Source organism: Trichomycterus rosablanca, chromosome 5 (assembly GCF_030014385.1).
Source record: "Trichomycterus rosablanca isolate fTriRos1 chromosome 5, fTriRos1.hap1, whole genome shotgun sequence".
In the NCBI taxonomy this organism is placed as follows: Eukaryota; Metazoa; Chordata; class Actinopteri; order Siluriformes; family Trichomycteridae; genus Trichomycterus; species Trichomycterus rosablanca.
In genome coordinates, this window is record NC_085992.1 from 24,412,397 (window position 1) to 24,438,188 (window position 25,792).

The 25,792-nt window shown below is 36.9% G+C and overlaps 1 protein-coding gene across 11 annotated transcripts in view; it reads right to left on the reverse strand.

Moving 5' to 3' along the window:
- dst (dystonin) overlaps positions 1-25,792 on the reverse strand; it is a 287,668-nt gene that overhangs the window by 13,913 nt on the left and 247,963 nt on the right. For 7 of the 11 annotated variants that reach the window (XM_062995876.1, XM_062995881.1, XM_062995875.1 and 4 more), the window contains 15 exons: positions 25,616-25,735; positions 24,832-25,001; positions 23,762-23,921; positions 22,431-22,625; positions 21,331-21,459; positions 20,716-20,859; positions 19,764-19,952; positions 19,519-19,648; positions 17,586-17,749; positions 17,337-17,499; positions 15,860-16,014; positions 15,694-15,768; positions 14,494-14,511; positions 8,768-8,885; positions 7,008-7,115 (listed from right to left, as the gene is read on the reverse strand). In XM_062995876.1, the coding sequence (XP_062851946.1) occupies positions 7,008-7,115; positions 8,768-8,885; positions 14,494-14,511; positions 15,694-15,768; positions 15,860-16,014; positions 17,337-17,499; positions 17,586-17,749; positions 19,519-19,648; positions 19,764-19,952; positions 20,716-20,859; positions 21,331-21,459; positions 22,431-22,625; positions 23,762-23,921; positions 24,832-25,001; positions 25,616-25,735 (2,038 nt within the window). The remainder of the gene's footprint in view (positions 1-7,007; positions 7,116-8,767; positions 8,886-14,493; positions 14,512-15,693; positions 15,769-15,859; positions 16,015-17,336; positions 17,500-17,585; positions 17,750-19,518; positions 19,649-19,763; positions 19,953-20,715; positions 20,860-21,330; positions 21,460-22,430; positions 22,626-23,761; positions 23,922-24,831; positions 25,002-25,615; positions 25,736-25,792) is intronic. The other 4 variants (XM_062995883.1, XM_062995877.1, XM_062995886.1 and 1 more) reach the window with 2 other exon arrangements.

A 25,792-nucleotide genomic window follows, 5' to 3' on the forward strand; every position in this document is an offset into this window, starting at 1 on the left:
ATTAAGCTGGTTCTTAAGGATTCCACTACTAGCAATGCATGGTAACAGAAATAATTAAGCTGTTTCGTTAAGATTCCACTACTAGTAATGCATGGTAACATAAATAATTAAGCTGGTTCTTAAGGATTCCACTACTAGTAATGCATGGTAACAGAAATAATTAAGCTGTTTCTTAAGGATTCCACTACTAGTAATGCATGGTAACATAAATAATTAAGCTGTTTCTTAAGGATTCCACTACTAGTAATACATGGTAACATAAATAATTAAGCTGTTTCGTTAAGTGTTAACTACTAGTAATGCATGGTAACATAAATAATTAAGCTGTTTCGTTAAGTGTCAACTACTAGTAATGCATGGTAACATAAATAATTAAGCTGGTTCTTAAGAATTCCACTACTAGTAATGCATGGTAACAGAAAGAATTAAGCTGGTTCTTAAGGATTCCACTACTAGTAATGCATGGTAACATAAATAATTAAGCTGGTTCTTAAGAATTCCACTACTAGTAATGCATGGTAACAGAAAGAATTAAGCTGGTTCTTAAGGATTCCACTACTAGTAATGCATGGTAACAGAAATAATTAAGCTGTTTCGTTAAGATTCCACTACTAGTAATGCATGGTAACAGAAATAATTAAGCTGGTTCTTAAGGGTTCCATTACTAGTAATGCATGAAAACAAAAATAATTAGGCTGGTTCTGAGGGATTCCACTACTAGTAATGCATGGTAACATAAATAATTAAGCTGTTTCTTAAGGATTCCACTACTAGTAATGCATGGTAACAGAAATAATTAAGCTGTTTCTTAAGGATTCCACTACTAGTAATGCATGGTAACAGAAATAATTAAGCTGGTTCTTAAGGATTTCACTACTAGTAATGCATGGTAACATAAATAATTAAGCTGGTTCTTAAGGATTTCACTACTAGTAATGCATGGTAACATAAATAATTAAGCTGTTTCTTAAGGATTCCACTACAAGTAATGCATGGTAACAGAAATAATTAAGCTGTTTCGTTAAGTGTCAACTACTAGTAATGCATGGTAACATAAATAATTAAGCTGGTTCCTAAGGATTTCACTACTAGTAATGCATGGTAATAGAAATAATTAAGCTGGTTCCTAAGGATTTCACTACTAGTAATGCATGGTAACAGAAATAATTAAGCTGTTTTTTAAGGATTCCACTACTAGTAATGCATGGTAACATAAGTAATTAAGTTGTTTCGTTAAGTGTCAACTACTAGTAATGCATGGTAACATAAATAATTAAGCTGTTTCGTTAAGATTCCACTACTAGTAATGCATGGTAACAAAAATAATTAAGCTGGTTCTTAAGGATTCCACTACTAGTAATGCATGGTAACATAAATAATTAAGCTGTTTCGTTAAGTGTCAACTACTAGTAATGCATGGTAACATAAATAATTAAGCTGTTTCGTTAAGTGTCAACTACTAGTAATGCATGGTAACATAAATAATTAAGCTGGTTCTTAAGGATTCCACTACTAGTAATGCATGGTAACAGAAATAATTAAGCTGTTTCGTTAAGTGTCAACTACTAGTAATGCATGGTAACATAAATAATTAAGCTGGTTCCTAAGGATTTCACTACTAGTAATGCATGGTAATAGAAATAATTAAGCTGGTTCCTAAGGATTTCACTACTAGTAATGCATGGTAACAGAAATAATTAAGCTGTTTCTTAAGGATTCCACTACTAGTAATGCATGGTAACATAAGTAATTAAGCTGTTTCGTTAAGTGTCAACTACTAGTAATGCATGGTAACATAAATAATTAAGCTGGTTCTTAAGGATTCCACTACTAGTAATACATGGTAACATAAATAATTAAGCTGTTTCGTTAAGTGTCAACTACTAGTAATGCATGGTAACATAAATAATTAAGCTGTTTCGTTAAGTGTCAAGTACTAGTAATGCATGGTAACATAAATAATTAAGCTGGTTCTTAAGAATTCCACTACTAGTAATGCATGGTAACAGAAATAATTAAGCTGGTTCTTAAGGATTCCACTACTAGTAATGCATGGTAACATAAATAATTAAGCTGTTTCGTTAAGATTCCACTACTAGTAATGCATGGTAACATAAATAATTAAGCTGTTTCTTAAGGGTTCCATTACTAGTAATGCATGAAAACAAAAATAATTAGGCTGGTTCTGAGGGATTCCACTACTAGTAATGCATGGTAACAGAAATAATTAAGCTGTTTCTTAAGGATTCCACTACTAGTAATGGTAACAGAAATAATTAAGCTGTTTCGTTAAGTGTCAACTACTAGTAATGCATGGTAACAGAAATAATTAAGCTGGTTCCTAAGGATTTCACTACTAGTAATGCATGGTAACATAAATAATTAAGCTGTTTCTTAAGGATTCCACTACTAGTAATGCATGGTAACATAAATAATTAAGCTGTTTCGTTAAGTGTCAACTACTAGTAATGCATGGTAACATAAATAATTAAGCTGTTTCTTAAGGATTCCACTACTAGTAATGCATGGTAACAGAAATAATTAAGCTGTTTCGTTAAGTGTCAACTACTAGTAATGCATGGTAATAGAAATAATTAAGCTGTTTCTTAAGGATTCCACTACTAGTAATGCATGGTAACATAAATAATTAAGCTGTTTCTTAAGGATTCCACTACTAGTAATGCATGGTAACATAAATAATTAAGCTGTTTCCTAAGGATTCCACTACTAGTAATGCATGGTAACAGAAATAATTAAGCTGGTTCTTAAGGATTCCACTACTAGTAATGCATGGTAACAGAAATAATTAAACTGTTTCGTTAAGATTCCACTACTAGTAATGCATGGTAACATAAATAATTAAGCTGTTTCGTTAAGTGTCAAGTACTAGTAATGCATGGTAACATAAATAATTAAGCTGGTTCTTAAGAATTCCACTACTAGTAATGCATGGTAACAGAAATAATTAAGCTGGTTCTTAAGGATTCCACTACTAGTAATGCATGGTAACATAAATAATTAAGCTGTTTCGTTAAGATTTCACTACTAGTAATGCATGGTAACAGAAATAATTAAGCTGTTTCTTAAGGATTCCACTACTAGTAATGCATGGTAACATAAGTAATTAAGCTGTTTCGTTAAGTGTCAACTACTAGTAATGCATGGTAACATAAATAATTAAGCTGTTTCTTAAGGATTTCACTACTAGTAATGCATGGTAACAGAAATAATTAAGCTGTTTCTTAAGGATTCCACTACTAGTAATGCATGGTAACATAAGTAATTAAGCTGTTTCGTTAAGTGTCAACTACTAGTATTGCATGGTAACATAAATAATTAAGCTGGTTCTTAAGGATTCCACTACTAGTAATGCATGGTAACATAAATAATTAAGCTGTTTCGTTAAGATTCCACTACTAGTAATGCATGGTAACATAAATAATTAAGCTGGTTCTTAAGGATTCCACTACTAGTAATGCATGGTAACAGAAATAATTAAGCTGTTTCTTAAGGATTCCACTACTAGTAATGCATGGTAACATAAATAATTAAGCTGTTTCTTAAGGATTCCACTACTAGTAATACATGGTAACATAAATAATTAAGCTGTTTCGTTAAGTGTCAACTACTAGTAATGCATGGTAACATAAATAATTAAGCTGTTTCGTTAAGTGTCAAGTACTAGTAATGCATGGTAACATAAATAATTAAGCTGGTTCTTAAGAATTCCACTACTAGTAATGCATGGTAACAGAAATAATTAAGCTGGTTCTTAAGGATTCCACTACTAGTAATGCATGGTAACATAAATAATTAAGCTGTTTCGTTAAGATTCCACTACTAGTAATGCATGGTAACATAAATAATTAAGCTGTTTCTTAAGGGTTCCATTACTAGTAATGCATGAAAACAAAAATAATTAGGCTGGTTCTGAGGGATTCCACTACTAGTAATGCATGGTAACAGAAATAATTAAGCTGTTTCTTAAGGATTCCACTACTAGTAATGGTAACAGAAATAATTAAGCTGTTTCGTTAAGTGTCAACTACTAGTAATGCATGGTAACAGAAATAATTAAGCTGGTTCCTAAGGATTTCACTACTAGTAATGCATGGTAACATAAATAATTAAGCTGTTTCTTAAGGATTCCACTACTAGTAATGCATGGTAACATAAATAATTAAGCTGTTTCGTTAAGTGTCAACTACTAGTAATGCATGGTAACATAAATAATTAAGCTGTTTCTTAAGGATTCCACTACTAGTAATGCATGGTAACAGAAATAATTAAGCTGTTTTGTTAAGTGTCAACTACTAGTAATGCATGGTAATAGAAATAATTAAGCTGTTTCTTAAGGATTCCACTACTAGTAATGCATGGTAACATAAATAATTAAGCTGTTTCTTAAGGATTCCACTACTAGTAATGCATGGTAACATAAATAATTAAGCTGTTTCCTAAGGATTCCACTACTAGTAATGCATGGTAACAGAAATAATTAAGCTGGTTCTTAAGGATTCCACTACTAGTAATGCATGGTAACAGAAATAATTAAACTGTTTCGTTAAGATTCCACTACTAGTAATGCATGGTAACAGAAATAATTAAGCTGTTTCTTAAGGGTTCCATTACTAGTAATGCATGAAAAAAAATAAATTAGGCTGGTTCTGAGGGATTCCACTACTAGTAATGCATGGTAACAGAAATAATTAAGCTGTTTCTTAAGGATTCCACTACTAGTAATGGTAACAGAAATAATTAAGCTGTTTCTTAAGGATTCCACTACTAGTAATGCATGGTAACAGAAATAATTAAGCTGTTTCGTTAAGTGTCAACTACTAGTAATGCATGGTAACATAAATAATTAAGCTGGTTCCTAAGGATTTCACTACTAGTAATGCATGGTAATAGAAATAATTAAGCTGGTTCCTAAGGATTTCACTACTAGTAATGCATGGTAACATAAATAATTAAGCTGTTTCTTAAGGATTCCACTACTAGTAATGCATGGTAACATAAATAATTAAGCTGTTTCGTTAAGTGTCAATTACTAGTAATGCATGGTAACATAAATAATTAAGCTGTTTCTTAAGGATTCCACTACTAGTAATGCATGGTAACATAAATAATTAAGCTGTTTCCTAAGGATTCCACTACTAGTAATGCATGGTAACATAAATAATTAAGCTGTTTCCTAAGGATTCTACTACTAGTAATGCATGGTAACATAAATAATTAAGCTGTTTCTTAAGGATTCCACTACTAGTAATGCATGGTAACAGAAATAATTAAGCTGTTTCGTTAAGTGTCAACTACTAGTAATGCATGGTAATAGAAATAATTAAGCTGGTTCCTAAGGATTTCACTACTAGTAATGCATGGTAACAGAAATAATTAAGCTGTTTCTTAAGGATTCCACTAATAGTAATGCATGGTAACATAAATAATTAAGCTGTTTCTTAAGGATTCCACTACTAGTAATGCATGGTAACATAAATAATTAAGCTGTTTCTTAAGGATTCCACTACTAGTAATGCATGGTAACATAAATAATTAAGCTGTTTCCTAAGGATTCCACTACTAGTAATGCATGGTAACATAAATAATTAAGCTGTTTCCTAAGGATTCTACTACTAGTAATGCATGGTAACATAAATAATTAAGCTGTTTCTTAAGGATTCCACTACTAGTAATGCATGGTAACAGAAATAATTAAGCTGTTTCGTTAAGTGTCAACTACTAGTAATGCATGGTAACATAAATAATTAAGCTGGTTCCTAAGGATTTCACTACTAGTAATGCATGGTAACAGAAATAATTAAGCTGTTTCTTAAGGATTCCACTACTAGTAATGCATGGTAACATAAATAATTAAGCTGTTTCTTAAGGATTCCACTACTAGTAATGCATGGTAACATAAAGAATTAAGCTGTTTCCTAAGGATTCCACTACTAGTAATGCATGGTAACATAAATAATTAAGCTGTTTCCTAAGGATTCTACTACTAGTAATGCATGGTAACATAAATAATTAAGCTGTTTCTTAAGGATTCCACTACTAGTAATGCATGGTAACATAAATAATTAAGCTGTTTCTTAAGGGTTCCATTACTAGTAATGCATGAAAACAAAAATAATTAGGCTGGTTCTGAGGGATTCCACTACTAGTAATGCATGGTAACAGAAATAATTAAGCTGTTTCTTAAGGATTCCATTAATAGTAGTGCCTTGTAACAAATACTTAAGCTGTTTTTTAAGGATTCTATTACTAGTAGTGCCTTGTAACTTGGAAATTATTGAACATGGTTGTAAATGTAAATATAAGGCCAGACACAACTTAGTAGATTGATGCAAGAAGATTTTAAAGGTTGTAACTACCTCTTTAAGTACCATTCAGAGCATAAGTAGACGTGAAAGGTGTATGGCAACATTAATACCCTGCCTAGATCGGGTCTGTTTACTCAAACGTAAATGCTACAGGCTAGTGTTTGTTTGTGTCATGATATTTTCAGTTTTAATACAGTGTTTAATACAATGTGGTTACTGAAAATTCTCAAATTTTACAAGAATTAATACTAACTGTCAAAATGTTACCAGGAAAGCTCTAGCTGAGAGTAGGAAAAAGAAATGTGAAAGGCATGATTACTCAAAGACCGAGATAAGAAACACTGATTTAGGGACTATAACACATGCGGTTTCCATGTTAACATCACATGGTACTACTTGTATTTATTCTTACAAAAAATCTTTTCTAGTAATCACATACAGAAGCTCAAACTGGCTTTAGCACAAACATGAAACAGAGCCAAAACCACAGTAGGCCAACAGACGGAGCGGAAAACAGGCTAAGCAGAAAAGCAGTCTGAAACATGGTGCAACTAACAGCTACATGCAAGATGAAATCTCAGCTGAGAATAATGTTATACGTTGATGACAATACCATCACACCCACAGAAACACTCAGCTGCACACACACTCTCAAACAGGCACACAAGGATGCACACATACCACTGGGATGGAGCAAGGAGAGAAAGTGTGAGAGTTGCCAACCTATAGGAGACTGAGTAATTGATGAATTTGATTCCGAGCGCAACATTTTACTCCCGTGGTGATGAACTAGAAGAAATGATAGTTGGGTTCTTAGCACAAAGGAAACAGTGCATATATTCAGCAGCAAAACAGTTCAGACGGAAAGAAAGAGAGTTAATTAACATAAAAGCTTGATAGAAACATCACAGCAAGCTTTCAGAACATCATACACAGCCAACCGGAATGCACAGCCGAACGACTCATGTCACAGCCACATGTTTATGACCGACATTTCAAAATCATTCGGAGTAAGCTGGTTGTAGACAGTTGTAAGCAATGTTTGCTTTTTTCTATTTTAAGTGCCCCTGAACAGCTTACACCATCAGAATACACTATGTAAAGTAATAAACATTTGGAATTTATAAATTATTAAAAGACTTGCTCAAAATAATCTAGATTACGGTTTTTCAAACTTTTTTTCAAGGAACCCACATTTTGCCCACGATTTTTCCAGGGACCCAAGCAAAACAAATAATGCATCAAAACAAAACACAACAACAACAAAATATACTTAATTAATAAAAATGGTGGCAATCTGGTCCCACAGTGGTTTACAAGATGTAATGTAAAGCCTCCACAAAAGGTGTTCATTTTGTGTTTATGTGACTGTTAAAATTCATTTATATAATTATTATTATCTTTCTCTGCGACCTATTTTTTTTTTTAAAAACCCTGACCTAGGGAGTGCAGATGATCGACATGTTAGTTCCTCCTAACTGACAGTCACCTGCGCCTCTTGAGTGCTTTTCGCTCCAGATTAAAGTGTTTCTCCCTCACAGATCTGTGGGCTCCACTATTGCCTCTTGAAACCGTAATGCCGGGCTCGGTTTGGTCTTGTTTTCTTGTTGGGTATGATGCCAGCATTCTTTGATTCTTTCTGGGAGCTTAGTTGCTCCTGTCTTTTTGGGCGTTTTAAGGAAACTGCCCCGGACAAGCAAGATGCCCCAGAGTCAGTGTGACAGGCATTTTTCGGAGTGGGCCCCATGTTTGGACCCACGCTGGATACGAGCTGTGCCATTTGGTGGGGTGGGGTGCTGCTTGTGCATTGCCGTCCCCAGTTGTGAGTTTTCGTTTTTCCTCTTTTAGAGAGAGTGTTGTTGCAGGCGCTCCAAGCAGCTTGCCATATTGTCAAGTCAAGTCCAGTTTATTTGTATAGCGCTTTTTAAAATGGACATTGTCTCAAAGCAACTTAACAAAATCCAGGACCGACAGACCAAGACTCCTGTTGAACAAGCCGAGGGCGACAGTGGCAAGAATAAACTTCCCTAAAATTACAGGAAGAAACCTTGAGTGGAACCAAGGTTATTGTGACAACCAGTGTTAATTGTTATCTATTTTCTATACACTTTCTCCATTGCAGGCTGCAGATGTGCAAGTGCAGGGCTACACCTGGCACCTCTGTGGTGTGGTGTGACCCGCCCCGTTACAGGTTATACATTTAATAATTAATAATGTTTGTGTTAACAGGTACTATAATATAATATCAAACATTTTCTCAAACAATGGACTAGAAACAAGACAATCGATATTAAGAACTAAATTATTAAAGATAAAAAATCCGTTTTAAATGCTATACACAACAAACCCTGTGACTGCTGTTATTCATGTGCTGTCATCTAAAGCTGTAAAGCCTTGTCTTTAAGCAAAACAAAAAAACCTAGAATTGAAAATGTCTTTACCTCTACACGGGTCGTTCTTGACCAGGAACTCATCGAGCGCCATCCAGCCACCTCCCACCCGCACCATGACAGTGCTGCGCAGGATCCGCACCAGCCTGAGCTGCTGCGAATCTCCGAACTGAGCAGAAAACAGAAATTAGCAAGTCAATGCTGAGTCACTGCAATATACATATACTGCATTGACAAGGTGCTACAGAATGGTTAACAGTGCAACCGGACACCTCAGAGATGTTTATTGTGTGTGCTGATTAGTTCGTTTGTATGGGCTAATCATCAGGGGCTGTATACATAAAGATTCCTAGTGCAAAGAGTTGCTCCTAGTTATGGAATTTTTAAAAAATTCTAAGAATTGTGGGTGTATCAAATAGATTAACTACAAAAATTACCATTATTACATTTTACATTTACATTTTCGGCATTTAGCAGATGCCTTTATCCAAAGTGACTTACATTACAGTTACAGTATACAGTCTGAGCAATTGAGGGTTTAGGGCCTTGCTTCTGGTTACTAGTCCAGTATCTTAACCACTAGACTATGGCTTGCCCCTCATTAAATGGAATATAAATAAAATAAAGCAAGTAAATATGTGTGTAAAATAGGCTTATATCATAATTTAATTTTGTACAACGGTGTATTAGGGCCACTGTAAAAATTATTTTTACATTTTGATTTCAAGAATAAAGTTGTATAAGTTTCGATTTCAAGATAAAAGTCAAAATATTATGAGAATAAAGTCGAAATAATTTCGAGATTAAAGTTGAAATGATTATGAGAATAAAGTCGAAATATTATGAGAAAAGTCAAAATATTATGAGAATAAAGCCAAAATTATTTAGAGATTAAAGTCGAAATGATTATGAGAATAAAGTTGAAATATTATGAGAATAAAGTTGAAATATTATGAGAATAAAGTCAAAATTATTTAGAGATTAAAGTCGAAATGATTATGAGAATAAAGTTGAAATATTATGAGAATAAAGTTGAAATATTATGAGAATAAAGTCGAAATTATTTAGAGATTAAAGTCGAAATGATTATGAGAATAAAGTTGAAATATTATGAGAATAAAGTTGAAATATTATGAGAATAAAGTCGAAATTATTTCGAAATTAAAGTCGAAATGATTGAGAATAAAGTCGAAATATTATGAGAATAAAGCCGAAATTATTTCGAGATTAAAGTCGAAATTATTTCAAGATTAAAGTCAAAATGATTATGAAAATAAAGTCGAAATATTATAAGAATTAAGTCGAAATATTAAGAGAATAAAGTCGAAATTATTTCAAGATTAAAGTCGAAATGATTATGAGAATAAAGTCGAAATATTAAGAGAATAAAGTCGAAATTATTTTGAGATTAAAGTCGAAATGATTATGAAAATAAAGTCAAAATATTATGAGAATAAATTCGAAATTATTTCGAGATTAAAGTTGAAATTATTATGAGAATAAAGTCAAAAAATTGTGGCCAAAGAGTGTGCAGCCATCATAGGCTTCAGTCAGTTCAGAGAGGCACAGGTCTCAGTACCTCAGTACAAGCACTGAGTGCAGCCTCTAATGTTACTGTGATTATCCAATAACCCATGATTATTTTTGGGTGGTTGTTTGTATTGTACGCTTCCATTCACATGACATGACGACTAAACCTGTCAATGCAACCATTTATAGCAATGCCATATGGCTTTAGTTTATCGTACAAGTCCATAAGGCTTTATTACAAAGCAGTTTCAGCGTCCTTACACTAATAACAAACTGGTGCTGATGTGCAGGAGATTGGGGATTTCTTTATTTGTGAAACCGAGTCGAAAGTATAACTTTACCAAATCATGAACATCCCTCATTTTAACACAAGGAGGTTACTATAGCCATAATGTGTCAACTTTAATCTAAAAATCATTTCGACTTTAATCTCGTAATCATTTCGACTTTAATTTCGAAATCGAAACTTATACGACGTTATTCTTGAAATTATTTTGAAATGGAAACTTTACCGTATTTTTTCTTAAAACAGAAACTTAAAAAAAAAATTTTCTTGTGTTATTTATTTATTTTTGTCTTTAAAAGAATGCATCATACCTAGCAACAGGGTCAGCCCTGCATCCTCACTGAGGTAAGATTTTGTCTTTTCCTTGCCCAAAGTTGCTCTGAGATTGGTCCTTAATTGCTTTTAGGCTAAAACTCCTAGCTAGAAGTTTTTAAGATAAGTTAGGAGCTCTCTGAGAGGATTCTTAGAAGCTTTATGAATACGGCCCCAGGTCATGTGGACGGATCACCATATGACCAAGATTATGTGCTCGTGCGTTGTTCTTTAAGCCACTGCAAGCAATTACATGCCCTGCGTGCACTTGTTTCCCAGCTGAGCGGACAGACACTTGGACAGACACAACATCAGATTCATTCCAGAAAATAAGAGAAATGAACAGCCAATCCAACTGGAGAAATCCTTGCTTTGTGTTCCTTTGTAATAGGTAAATTTTTAGAAAGCAGGGATGAGTGCAGCAAAGATTTTTCGAATGGGTGATAATGGTTTGTAACAGTACAATTACCTCTAGAGTGTGCTGCAGTATTCTGTGGCAGTTCCAGAATATATAAGTATTGAATGCAATTTTGGGCATTGTAGTAGGACTATGAATGGAACGCAATGATCCTCCACAAACACAATGCCAAAAATGCTTTACCAATAAAAATGAATGTTTTCCAGTTGGATATGGTCATGATGTAGTTCACAACACAAAAAGTTATGGCCCACATGCTTTCTTTTTTTTCTGGGAAAACCTTGTGGGAAACACTTCTGGGAAAAGCACCATACTCATAGAGGATGACAACCAATGTAGCTACACTTCAATGCCACTATTAAAGCAATATGAAAACAACACTTCACTTTCTAAGACAACAAAACCAACACACTGATGACTTTCTTGCTGAGCCTCTCTGTGGCCGCTGCTCTTAATATGATAACAAGAATGATTCAATGCAACTGGTGAATGTGTTGATTGCGGGACGATGAGTTTTGAAGCATGACCAAATGATATAAAAAATTAAAAAATAAATCACAAGAAACGGCTTAAAATGACCATTTACCAGGATACAGCTTTCCAAAACGGCAACGTGAAGTTGGGAGTTTAGATTTTGACTCTCCCTGTTAGTTATACTCTCATCAGCGATTAAGGGATCATGTAAGCAGTGAACCAGACCAAACTGTCGAAAGAATTGTTTCAGTTGATATGGAACAGCAAAAAATGTAACAGACCGGCGCACATGACAGCAAAAGAAGCTCGAACACAAGCAAAGAAAAATGAGTTTTGCATGAATTTCCATCACTTCACCGGCTTCCATCCACAAAAGCATGGACTTGAGAAAGCATGTAACCCATAATTTCATGTGATCCATGAAAAGCGTTTGCAAATGTTGGGCCATTTCCAGAGCTGGCAACCTAACTGAGCAATTGAACTAGACAAGACATCAATAAATAATGTGTGAAGTTAATAGAATCCAGACTGAGATTTCCAGTCAGTTCTGGCCAGTTCAATAAGATTTTGGAAACTGCCACTCACAACTTCAAAAATATGACACTACTTGTGTCATATAATGGCAGTGTAAAAGAGTTCAACAATTATTTTATAATGGCAAACATTTATTTGATTTCATTTTCATGTTTTACCACTGCTTTATTCTGGTCATGATCGCAGTGGGTGCAGCTTTCCTAGAATCACTGGGGCAATGCAAGACGCCAATCCATTGTGAGGCCTAGCCAATCATACCTGTATGTAGACAGGATCTAGATAGGATGCGTACTGTAGATCCATAAAAGCAGTAGGCTAGTGTAATTTTCTGCTGCACCACCTGAGCAACCTGATGTCAAATATATTGTATTATAGTACAAAACCCATTTCCAGAAAAGTTGGGACACTTTTAAAAAACGCAGTAAAAATAAGAATATGTGATTTGTTAATTCTCTTGAATCTTTATTTAGTTATTGATTTTCAATATTTTCACTGATCTTTTTGTAAATATAAACATGCAACACACACTCAAAAAATTTGGGACAGAGGTGTGTTTACCCCTGTGTTCCATCACCTTTCCTATAAAGGAACCTTTAAAGGTTTGGGAACTGAGGACACTAATTGTTGCAGTTTTGCAGGTGGAATTTTTGTCCATTCTTGCTTGATACAAGACTAGAGAATGATCCAACACCTAAATAATACCTGCTCTGTGGTGGTCCTGTGGGGTTCCTGACCATTGAAGAACAGGGTGAAAGCAGGTTAAAAAGGTATGTAGAGAAATGTATGGGCTGCAGTCTGTAATCGTAGAACTAAAAAGTGCTCCTATATGGTAAGTGAAGCTGATAAAATGAACAGTGAGTGTAGAAACAAGGAGGTGGTTATGGCTGATCAGTGTATGTTGGCTTTCGCAGCTTAAATTAATAACATTATGGATGGCCCCTTTCTTTAGATGTCTGTTTTCCCAAACAAGCTGAAACGTGGACTCATATGGCCACAGTTACTCATTCTTCTATATGTTGATGTCCTCACTTGTTACCAATTCACCTACTCATTGTTTTGTTTTAAACATTATATCAACTTTTTACTCTTATTTTGCCTCTGACCCAACTTTTTGGAGAGTGTTGCACGCATTCAATTGTAAATGTGTTTCTATTTACAAAATACAATGAAGTTAAACAGTGAAACACTGGACCTGGACTTTTTTCTTTTGTCAGCTAAATAAAGATTCAAGAGAATGAACAAATCACAGATTCATCTTTTTATTTGATTTAGTAAATGTCTACCACACCATCAGACATTGTCAGATAATTAATCTGGATATTACACAAAATCAAATAGTATAAATTGGATTAAAGTATGACAGGATTTCAGTGTGTTCTGGAAAAACCCTGCCCCATGCACACATCCTGTAAAAATTCTGAATTTAAATAAGTGAGCTTTCAGTATCAACTTCATGCTATTGGCAGATCAGCTCTGAATATGGCACTTTAGCTGTAGCTCAGATTTGTTTTGCATTCAACAAAGGTTTAGCGAACTGACCCTTAAGCATTTGTCATTATTGCAGCTGGGGTTAGCCCGTTTGCACAGCACAAAAAAGCAACCAATGCACGTTAATCTTCAAGCAGCCAAAGATGAGACAAATCAATAAATCGATACTGGTAGGGAAGGAAAAGCTTGTTAGAAATGCACTGAAACTCAAAAGCAGATATGCAACATCATAAAAATACCAGCACTGTTAAAACTTCCTAAAAAGGACTAACATTACAGTGCCTATCCATTCAGAGATGAGGTGGAGCACTCCCGCTTTGTTCTGACCTCAGTTTAAAATAGTTTCACATGTGTATCCTAATGCTGGCAATAATCTGGCACTAATGATTAGACTAAGAAATGGTTGATGCTTTACACTCCAGAACTATGAAAATTATTTTAGCCCCCAAGGACCATTTTTTGTGAAACTCTTCTGATTGGAAGTGATAAACTATTTCTCTTTCTCCCTCAGATATGCACATGCCTTCAATTTCCATTGAGACAAATAATATTTCATGAGTATGTACTACCACACACACGCAAAGAAATTCTATTTATGGAGAGCATTCTTAAGACTCTGTTTGCTTATCTGCTTCTGAGTTTGAGAGTAACTTAATGCCAGCAGATCTGAAAATAAACCAGTGAAACCAAAAAAGGCAACAAATTAGCAGACTGAAAAAGCTGTGTGGTATATACCTGGTTTCCAAGGTAGAACTGGACAGCAGAAAGAAATACAGAAAAACAGACAAGCATTACATAACATCTAGAGTTGTCATATTTTAGACTATAATATTTTCTTTAAAAGAGGACAGTCAACTTAAACTAAAAAATAATGCCAAAGCTTTAAAAACATACATTATTGTCAATAAACCATTTGCAAGAAAAAGCCAGAAAAAACCTAATGAGTAAAATCATTGGGGATGTAACATTCAAAGAGAGAACAGTCTCTGACTCACCGGAGAATCAGTATGGTGGCATAAACTAGGGGGTTGACTAGTGAGAAGGCAGTCTAGGGAATATTAAGCTTAATCTTAATTAATATGGGCACGTGGTCATTTGTCAATTTTTCCTGGCTTTTTTCCATTGATTTCTTTTTTTGTAAGAAATTATCTGAACTAATTGCATTTATAGTAAAAGTGTTTGCTGCCCTCTTAATTTCTTCAGGTTTGCATATTTATCACACTTAATAGTTTTGTTATTTTACATATATATATTATTTTTTTCTACTGCTTCCACATTTTCAGGGGCATGTTTCCCAGCACATGACATAGCCAATCCCGTCTGTGTAGATGCTGGACCAGACAACAGCATCACCGGGATTCGAACCACAAATTCAGAACTAGTGGGTTAGCATATTTTAGGGTTGCTTCACAATTAACCAAATGTAACTGATAATTACTTTTAATTTCACTAGACACAACCTGACATGATTACTGCCAACCCTGTTAAATCTAAACATCACTTAATTTAGGATCTGTAGGCTGAAGAGTCTAAAGTGGAACTTTACTCAGTACATCTCTGTTTTAAATAAAAAAAATTTGACATTAGTGCTGTAATGACTTATCCAAGAGAAGTTAACCATTAAGACATCATGTTTTTGAGTTCAGAGTCATTAGAATATAAACAGTGTCTCTTCGTTTTTAAATTTTGAATTGAATGTGACAGCTCCAAGTGCTCTAAGTAAAAGTGAATAATTTAAAGTCACATTAGAATGTAATAAAGTAATTATTTCTTGCAACAGCAATATGAGGAATTCAATTTTCCAAACCTTTTACTGCCACTGGCTTTTAGAACAGTATTTCCATCTCACAGGACTAGATATGAACTGGATGAATCTGTATCTGCCTTGGCCTTTAGCTTGCACTGTATTTAAAACCCCAAGGTTTAGATCCTTACCCGATATTTGTTGGCACCGATCTGCTCCACTTGGAACCGTTTAGGACACTTGCACTTTGCCACTTGGCGAGTCACCTAAAAGATCAAGATGTAACCATGAAAATATCAGTAAAAATAGAAGTGTAGACAATAGGGTAGTAATAATCTATCTCAGCTACAAACAAACCTCATCTTCAATCTTATCAGCATCAGTAAGTGGTTTGTAAGCATCTTTGTTGGGGTGCAGAGCAGCCACAAACTCATAGTAATCAATGTAGCCATCACCGTCACGATCAAAAATGTCTGCTACAGCACTCATCTCCAGTCGACTAGTAGGGAACTCTACACAGAGCAAAGGGAAAAGTGTTTTAGCAACATATTGTGCAAAAAAATAATTAAAAATTAAGAAGGAATCTGGGCAAAGAAAGTACTGACATCATTAGAGCCCCACCTACTGTGAAGTTCGACTGGGGGAAGTCTTGGTTATGGAATCCCATCCTAGTTCTTTTGTTTGTGGCTTTTCAGCCATAATATTGTCCTACTTTGGTTAAGCATCCTGCCTATTGGGTTCATTTTCAGTTCATAGATATATGTATATGTATACAGACAGATATATGTATATGTGTATACACCAATCAGTCATAACATTATGACCACCTTTTTGTTTCTACACTCACTGTCCATGTTATCAGCTCCACCTACCATATATAAGCACTTTGTAGTTCTACAATTACTGACTGTAGTCCAGCTGTTTCTCTTCATACCTTTTTAGCCTGCTTTCACCCTGTTCTTCAATGGTCAGGACCCCCACAGGACCACCACACAGCAGGTATTATTTGGGTGGTGGATCTTTCTCAGCACTGCAGTGACACTGACATGGTGGTGGTGTGTTAGTGTGTGTTGTGCTGGTATGAGTGGATCAAACACAGAAGCACTGCTGGAGTTTTTAAACACCTCACTGTCACTGCTGGACTGAGAATAGTCCACCAACCAAAAATATATCCAGCCAACAGCGCCCCGTGGGCAGCGTCCTGTGACCACTGATGAAGGTCTAGAAAATGACCAACTCAAACAGCAACAATAGATGAGCAATCATCTCTGACTTTACATCTACAAGGTGGACCAACTAGGTAGGAGTGTCTAATAGAGTAAACAGTGAGTGGACATGGTATTTTAAAACTCCAGCAGCGCTGCTGTGTCTGATCCACTCATCCAGCACAACACACACTAACACACCACCACTACGTCATTGTCACTGCAGTGCTGAGAATGATCCACCACTTAAATAATACCTGCTCTATAGTGGTCCTGTGGGGGTCCTGACCATGGAAGAACCATGGGTGAAAACAGGCTAACAAAGCATGCAAAGAAACAGATGGACTACAGTCAGTAATTGTAGAACTACAAGTGCTTCTATATGGTAAGTGTAGCTGAGTGTAGAAACAAGGAGGTGGTTTTAATGTTATGGCTGATTGGTGTACATAGACTGTATATCTGCACACTTGTTTATACATATTTACTGGCCGGTCCTTGTACAGGCTAGTAAGAAACATTTTTCATCAGAATATATGATGAAAGCTTTGAAAACCTGTGTATATGGTGTATATGTTTCTGGTTGTAGTTCATGTTTAAGCTTTAGAACCTTTGATGGAATCTCTACTCACTTGAGGAAAGAATGCCTTCAATAAACTCCTGCCTGGTAACCTTTCCATCCTGGTCTTTATCGATGCGTCGGAAGAAATCCATGACTCGAGATTTCTTGTGGTTCATCCACCGCATGTAGCGCTTTCTCCAGACATCAAAGTCAAAGTTGGCAAACTCTTTAAGCTGATGAGATACCAGAGAAAAGAAGGTGGGTGTGGGTCATGGGACAGCTGAAGCTTGCAGCAGCAGTAATATTAGTAAGTACTAACCTCCTCAAGCCTGTCCAAAGCATCGTTGAGTTTTCTTCGCCTGTCCAGGGCCAAAAGCCAGACCTGCTGCCATTTACTGACGAGCAGGTTCACTCTGGGGTTCTTGGTCTCAATTTGAGGCTGCACAGATGCTGGATACATGGTCTGAGTTGGGGATCTTTTTCCTAAATTACAAGATCACAAAGTGTTAGCAACGATGCAATGATTTGACGTTGCTTTTGCCAACAACCTCAGTTTAACCACATTTTTTTAATTAGAAATGACTTCACTTATTAAAAAATGGGCAGAAGAAAGACGTCATGTCCTGCAACATTCCAAGGCACATAAATCTTTCGCAGTTCACAGAATTAACTTAATCTCCTCTACAGACCAGTTTTTCACTCCCGCCATGTTGAACTTTAATGAAAATACATACTAGCAGAACGTACTTACACTTACCAATTATGAATGTCAATGGATACAGGTGCTTACAAGGCTATTATTCTTCTATTTAATGGAATTATTTAAAGGATTTTGCACCTCATTCAATCGGATAAAAAAATGCATTCGAAATGGCCTAATGGTCTATTCCAATTGTGATGTATAGAATGACGTACTCAATTCCAACTGAGCTATTAGTTAAATTATTAACAGATTTTTAGGCTGAATGTAAATGTGGCTACTGATGGAGTGGCTCTGCCCTCTTTAAATTGCCACCTGGTGTACTGGGTTTCTCTCTCTTTTATCTTTTTTTTTTTTTAACTTAAATCACACACTGGTGGACCGAGAAGCATTTTGATAACTTTGTTTTTTAATCCTGATCTTTTATTTTTTTTTTAATCTTTTATCTCATTTTTATCTTTATTTATTGTTTCCTACTTTCCTCTGTGGTCATGTGTTCTCCTGGGAGCGTGTCGCCTTTGTCCATGTGAGGTGAGTGCATGGCTACCTGAGTTTTCCACATTTGCTGTGATCTGTAAGGGCTTGTCCCAAAGGAGCAAACATCCTTTTTTCTGAGTGTGAAATCCCCTACTCCGCTAATGCACTTGTTTAGCTGATCTGTTGCCTCTCTGGTCTGGACTGCAGATTTTATTTGGCTTCTTTTGTTTCTTTTATTTATTTCTGCTCTTTTGGTCACCCTTTATTCTGTAGTTTGTGGCTTTTTAGATACAGTATTGTTCTGCTTTGGCTAAGCATCCTGCATGTTGGGTTTATCCTTCCCTTTCATGCTACCCACTCACTCCAGTGTCTCTAACCAACCTGAAAATTCTAGCTTTCACAATTCAGCAGGGTCTGACCTCACAGCCACTTCTTACCAATCCCGAACAGCTACACTGACCTGCTTTTCCAGGATTCTAATCGATCTCACCTGTGTGTAATTATGTCTCAGTGTATTTATACTTGGCCAGTTTGTTCTTGTGTTTGTGAAATATTTTACTTGCCAGCTTTGTGCAAACCAAGTGTTTGTTAATTACAGTGTTAACGACCTGTTTCTGTTTCTCATTTTCGCTTTGGGCTTTTCCCTAACTGGTATTGTTGCTTTGTGTCCTTTACTGGGTTTGACCTCAGCCTGTTCAACAACTTGTTTTAGTTTCAGTGCTTTACAGCATCTGGTTCTTCAGCTCTGTCTGAAATCTCTGTTCCCACAGGTATGGGGCTACTCCTGCCGCCTTGGTGGTGAGGCGCGCCCCTCCCCAGTACATTAAAACACAATATTGTAAGCAAAACTGACAATGGCTATTGAGACCAACTTAGTTTCATGTTGCTGTTGTTCTGAGAGTGTTATTATTTGTGCAAATCATTAACAATATGCAATACCAGATGTAATATGTATTACAAGCATATAAGTACACTTTGTCTGGAATCTGTAAACCTGAGCCAAAAGGGTCTAATAATGTCAGCATGAACGAACACTACAACTTCACTCTGTGCTAATGCTGAGGTGAAGACTTACGGCCTGTTCTTCCTTTATCCAGCACTGGAATCTGAGACTGAACTGGCGGTTCGGCTGTGGCTTTTCTTTTATGAGTCTTAGTAACTTTGTCCACGTCAGGTTGTTTTCTAGTCATCTCCTCCATAAAAGTCTGAAACACAATAAAGAGACAAGGCTTTAATCCAAAAACAGCAAACATACATCATAGCAGATGGAACTTAACAGCAACGGAACACAGGAATTCCTGTCATAAATATTAGCAGCACCTGATGCTCTGTGATTAGAGCTTTGATGTCTTCTATCTCCTGGGGTAGGGCCTCCTTGTCTTTCTCGGTAAGGGTGGTGTCAGCCCACTTTAACCAGCTCAGCAGATTCTCTAGTAGCTCGTGGGTGGCCAGAAGCTCGCTTAGAGCACTGGATAACCTCTGCTGATGCTGTCGTGCCCATGCTGTTACCTGAACCACAAGAAGAAAAACACAATGCATGTTGGAGTTTAAGCAGCATACTATAGTAAAATCAGAAAGTCGAATCAGAAAGCTTCTTGTTCAAGCCCCTACCACTGCCAAGTTACCATGTTTGGGCACCTGAGCAAAAACCTTAACCCTCAATTGCTTACACCTATCATCTGCAATCAGATAACAGTTAATGTTAATATCAGGAACGCATACCCTGTTAGCACTGGGTGTAGGTGTACAGTTAAAGAGTAGAGCAGTTTTCTTTTTTCAGACACAATGTATGTCAGTCTTTCTCTATTCTTTATGGGCACTTTCTGATCACATGACACCTTATATTTTTATACTAATCTTCTCCCAGCATTGACAGTGAGGTGGTTAAAAATTCCAACAACACTGCTGCACCTAATATACTCATACCATCATACCAGTACAAAACACAGTCCCATGCCATTACTATGTTATTGTCCACCACCACCCAAAATTATCAGGTCGGGTTGAATTGGGGTCCATTTGAAATGATAAATAAGTTACAGGAGTGTGCCAAAGTAGAAAGCAATAAATGGCCACTGTCAGTAACTTTATACCCACAATATTTCTCTGTATGGTAGATGTAGCTTAAGTGTATTAAATAATCAATGACTGGTTTAAGAACAGGCATTTTTAAACAATTCATACATCATTATGTTATCTTTCTTGTGTGTGTGTGTGTGTGTGTGGATGGGACTGAGCTGTAACTAAGTTGTTAAAGAAGAATGAGGCTCACCTCCTCGAAGCGAGCTTTGATTATAGTGTTCCAGTGTTTGACAGTGGTGATAGAGTCTGGATGGCAGATAGCTAGGATAGCTTCCCCCATGCTAATGGCTTTGCCCAGAGCTACGCTTTTCTCATCCAGTTTCTTCAGAAATTCCTGCATGGATAAAAGTGCTTTTCATTACTTAAATGCCATCACACACACAAAAAAACAAATAAGAATTAACACCAATGTTCCAACAAGAGTTTCCATCCACCCACATTCTATTAGTGTGAATAATGTCTGATTAAAAGTATGAGGAACAAATCCTTTTTTGGTGATGAGCTCATGCTTAAGTTCTGTGTGATGTTAGAGTCCAGTTTTGTCCAGCACTGGGCTATTACGCCTGAAGGGTCATATATGGTTTATGTTATCATACTGGCAGCTGTAATTGGCAAAGATTAAGCATCTAAAACAAGCTGGACAAAGAGTTTAAACTGTATTGCATAATGTGTAATTAAATAAAATATAGCAAAACCATTCTAATAAAAAAGAACGCTTAAACATATCCACATGCATGGAATTGATTAAATTCATTAAATTATGGATTTGTTGCAATTGGGGTGGTGTGGCTGAAGAAAAACTTGCATTGTGCTGTTCGATGAGGTTACGGAGCGCTTCCTCATCCTCGGGCAGTGAGCCATGGAAACGCAGGCTCTGTTCTGCTTCAGCCAGCCACTCCAGTAGGATGTGAACAGTTGAGTGGAAGTCCTCTGCCTAAGAAACACAAGGAAAAGAGGATTGGAACTGTCAGTTGTTCTACTTTCACACTATGTTGCTATTCTTGTGTCCTAAGTTAGTGCTTACTTAGAAATTGTTTATAAGATAAGATTTCTTTACTGAAAAGGGGATTTATGCTAATGCTAAATGGGAATGTATGTTGATGCTAATGCCTCATACCTTTACTAAGGTTTGATAACAAAACAAAAACACAGAAAACACTAACAGAATGATAGTAAAGGTTAAAATGACAGTACATAATAGTACATAGTAGTCCAAGGCTGTTATTCCAACCGTTTTATCAGCTCCACCATACCATATAGAAGCACTTTGAAGTTCTACAATTACTAACTGTAGTCCATCTCACAGGACCACTACAGAACAGGTATTATTTAGGTGGTGGATCATTCTCAGCACTGCATCAGTGCTGCTGTGTCTTATCCACTCATACCAGCACAACACACACTAACACACCACCACCATGTCAATGTCACTGCAGTGCTGAGAATCATCCACCACCCAAATAATACCTGCTCTGTAGTGGTCCTGGAAGAGTCCTGACCATTGAAGAACGGCATGAAAGGGAGCTAACAAAGCATGCAGAGAAACGGATGGACTACAGTCAGTAATTGTAGAACTACAAAGTGCTTCTATATGGTAAGTGAAGCCAATAAAATGGACAGTGAGTGTAGAAACAAGGAGGTGGTTTTAATGTTATGGCTGATCGGTGTATTTCTATATGAAAGCAGGAAAGCCAAGAAAAGTCATGCTCCGCTCATGTCGGTGCCTGGCTACCATTTGTTCCTTGTTCTTGAATCTAATCCTGTTTAAGAAATACTGTGCTACTTTTACTATGGCATGTTGTATTCAATTAACCTTTAAGGTAAAAAAAAAAAAAGGGTTAAAATAAATAAAATGACTTTTTTTTTTAAGACTTTTTTTTTTTATATAATGCTCAGAGGATGTACCTGACACAAAGCTTGTTCCAGTCGGGTCTGTTTTGACACGGAGAGGGCACAAACAGTGTCCCAACGTGTGCTCAGCTCCTGCATCTGAACTTTGACCCACGACGAGTCATCATGGCTGCTCTCAATCAGCTCCCGGGCTGAACGCTTCAAGGCTTGCACAGAACCCGTCCTCTTTCCAAGCTCCTTTTGAAACACCTGTGATAGAAATACAGAAACTTGAACGCTGCATCATATCCTGCAGTGTGTGCTGTTTTGTTCTTTTAACAGGGTCTGACGTTCCCAAAGCACTGATCAAAAAAGAAATGCCGATCTCTTAGCATAATCTTCGCTCTGTGGTTAAAGTCCAGGTCAGAAAACCGAAATGTGATCAAAAGTGATTAAGACGAGCACACTAACAGAATTAGACAGATGTAAAACACTGGACAATCAGTTTCAGTGACTAGGTTACACCATCTGCTATTATTGAGACCAGAGGGATTTCTCACATGACCTGCTTAAACAAGCAGCTAAAAGAACAGTAAATATGACACAACGTAACAAAACCAAGAAGAAAACTACAAATAGAAGCAGATATGAGAGTTTTTCAAAAACATGGACAAATGTGGGGAAAAACCTGAGTGCTGTTGCTGAGGAGAGACTTTTCATAGCATGTTGGAGAAAAAGGCCAATACAAACGGATCCCCTAATTAACATGTGGTGGGTCTGCCTTTCCCCGAATTACTGTTTGCAATGCAATGAACCACCACCACCTTTACACACACACACCACTGGGATTTGAACCCTTAATCCCAGCTGTAGTGGGCTTTATTTATTTTCATCAACTGCTTAATCCTGGTCTAGGTTGTGGCAGATCTACACTGGCATGAACACTTTGGACAGATTGCCAATTCAACAAAGGTCTATGACCACTCCCTCCAGACATACAGGTATTTAGTCATGTCCAGGCGACCAATAGCACCTATAGCTGAGATTCGAACCCAGATCTTAGTGATGATGAGCAGCCGTGGTCATAGACCACTGTGCCACCTGAGCGGTAGATATACATCAATAGAAGAAACTCCTAGAGGCTCCGTGCCACCATCACCCAACACCCACTAAGGGTCCAGTACAGTTCCGGAGACTTATTCAAGCCATTCATCTGCTTCATAGTAGACCAACGCCTTACCAAGGTGCTTGATGCTTCTTCATTTAATTTACTACCCATCTATATATAGCAATATATGAAGTTAATAAGCTTTAGTCAGTTAGCAAAAAACGCTTTTAGGTTTGCTCTGCAGTAAAATTTGAATAGCTGTTGGATCTGAAATATTCTCTCAGAAAAGCATCAGTACCTTGTGGCTGTCGATGAGGTTGAGCACCAGGTCGATGTCTCCATGCACAGGCTGATCCTCTGCCAGCTGAGGTTCTACTTTATAGAGCCAGTCAATCAGAGCCTGGAGGGCATCTGTGAACTGGCCTGAGAACAGCAGAGCCTCCTCCAGCTTGTTTTGCCTGCAAAAAAAAAACAATTCAAAGTAAAATATCTACATTTCCAATTGCTGGTAAATAATACTATAAATACTATATTTAAATTTGTAGTAAAGAAAATGAAGGAGGGGAGAAATTGTTCAGTGCAGTAAAGCACAATAGAAATAGCTGGACAAGGCTTTCCACTTTTCTGTGATTTTTCCACAAGATTTTGGAGTATGTGTATAGGAATGTTTGCCCCTTAATCCAAGCATTTGGCGTGGAGGGCGTGGGTCGCAATCTCTGTTTAAGTTCATCTCAAAGGTGTTAGATAAGGTTGCGGTCAGGGCTTTATGTTGGCCAGTCAAGTTCTCCTACACCAAACTCACTCAACCATGCCTTTATAAACCTTGCATCTCATGTTAAAATAGAAAAGGGCCTTCCCCAAATTGTTCCCACAAAGTTGGAATGTAAGCATACAACTATCCATATTTATACCAGGTCTGGCACGGTGTGACATGACTCTCAGGTGCAACTCCCACCTCCATTCCCCACCCCCAACATACATAGCCAATCACTTTGATGTACACACTCAACTGGCAAGGGCTCAAACCTCACCAGCCACACCAGCCAACAAAAAGATTAGGAATCAAAGCCCTATGATGGATTGCCATCATGTCCAGTGTGTGTTACTATATTATGCCCAGTGATTCCGGGCCTAGACCCACCTCAATCCAAACCAGGATATAGTAGTGGTAAAAATATGAAAATGAAGTGAATGGATCTGATATCTGACAACTTCGGCCATAGCACTGTTACAGGAATGTTTACCATTTGGACTTGACCTTACCAAAAAGAACGTGCAGAAGATAAATAAAATCAGACTTCAAAAGCGGCTTGTCCTGTAACTGTTTGTTCCTTTAATACGTATCAGGCACACAGAAAATAAACATACCTCTCCACAGACTTTCCACAAATGGTGTCCCATTTGTCTCGGAGCTCACAGAGCATGTCGTCCAGTTTCTGGTTGTCATCTTTGAGGGACGTCTTGTCCTTTAGGGCTCGACCCGATCGGCTGGTGGTGTCATACACAGAGTGCTTTGCGCCCAAAGCTTTCTGGAACTCCTAAAAGGCCCAATAACAGAGAAGCAGGGTCAAAATTCAGGCTCAAGGACACACTCAAACCTGCAGGAGCATGGATCGATATGTGGGTGAAGAGTCTACACTGCTGAGCTGGTAATTACATAGCAGTGGGTATTCTTCTCTGTTGTCAACACTTCTGAGTCATGCTATCGCCTAAATAATAGCCATGATTTTGGTGAGGTTTTTTGAGAGAGCGACGTGAACAGAAAAAAAGAATAGGTTTAATAGGTTTTATGCAGTTTAAAAATCCCAGCACTTTACAGACAGATTAAAATGATCAGATATTGTATTGTAAGTATTATCCAATCAATATTCAGCATTTTAATAAGGACCTAGGTGGTATGTTCACTTTTATTACTAAGAAGGACATGCTTTAATGGTTAAGGCTGATACAACCTCACTTAATCCTTTCCACAAAATAACAGCTGGTTTAGACCATGATTCATGCCTGACTGGAAGTTGGTTTAATGCAGATGTTCATCATGTTTTAAAAGAAACATCTGAGAATCATACAAAGGTGCAGTAGATCAGCAGAATGTATGGAAGTCTGCTATTAATAATATTTGAGAGGAGGTATTGAAATGAGATCCGGTAACCTTGTGCTGAGTGAGCTGCGTTTTGATTTTGTCAGGTTCGTTGGCGATCTCCAAGTCCGAGTCCAGCGCTCTCTCTGACTCATCCAGCCACTCCATCAGCTTGGTCCAGCTCTCATGGAACTGAGGAAAGGAAAAAATTACACAAGTTCATTTGATGACTATTTTATTGTAGATTCT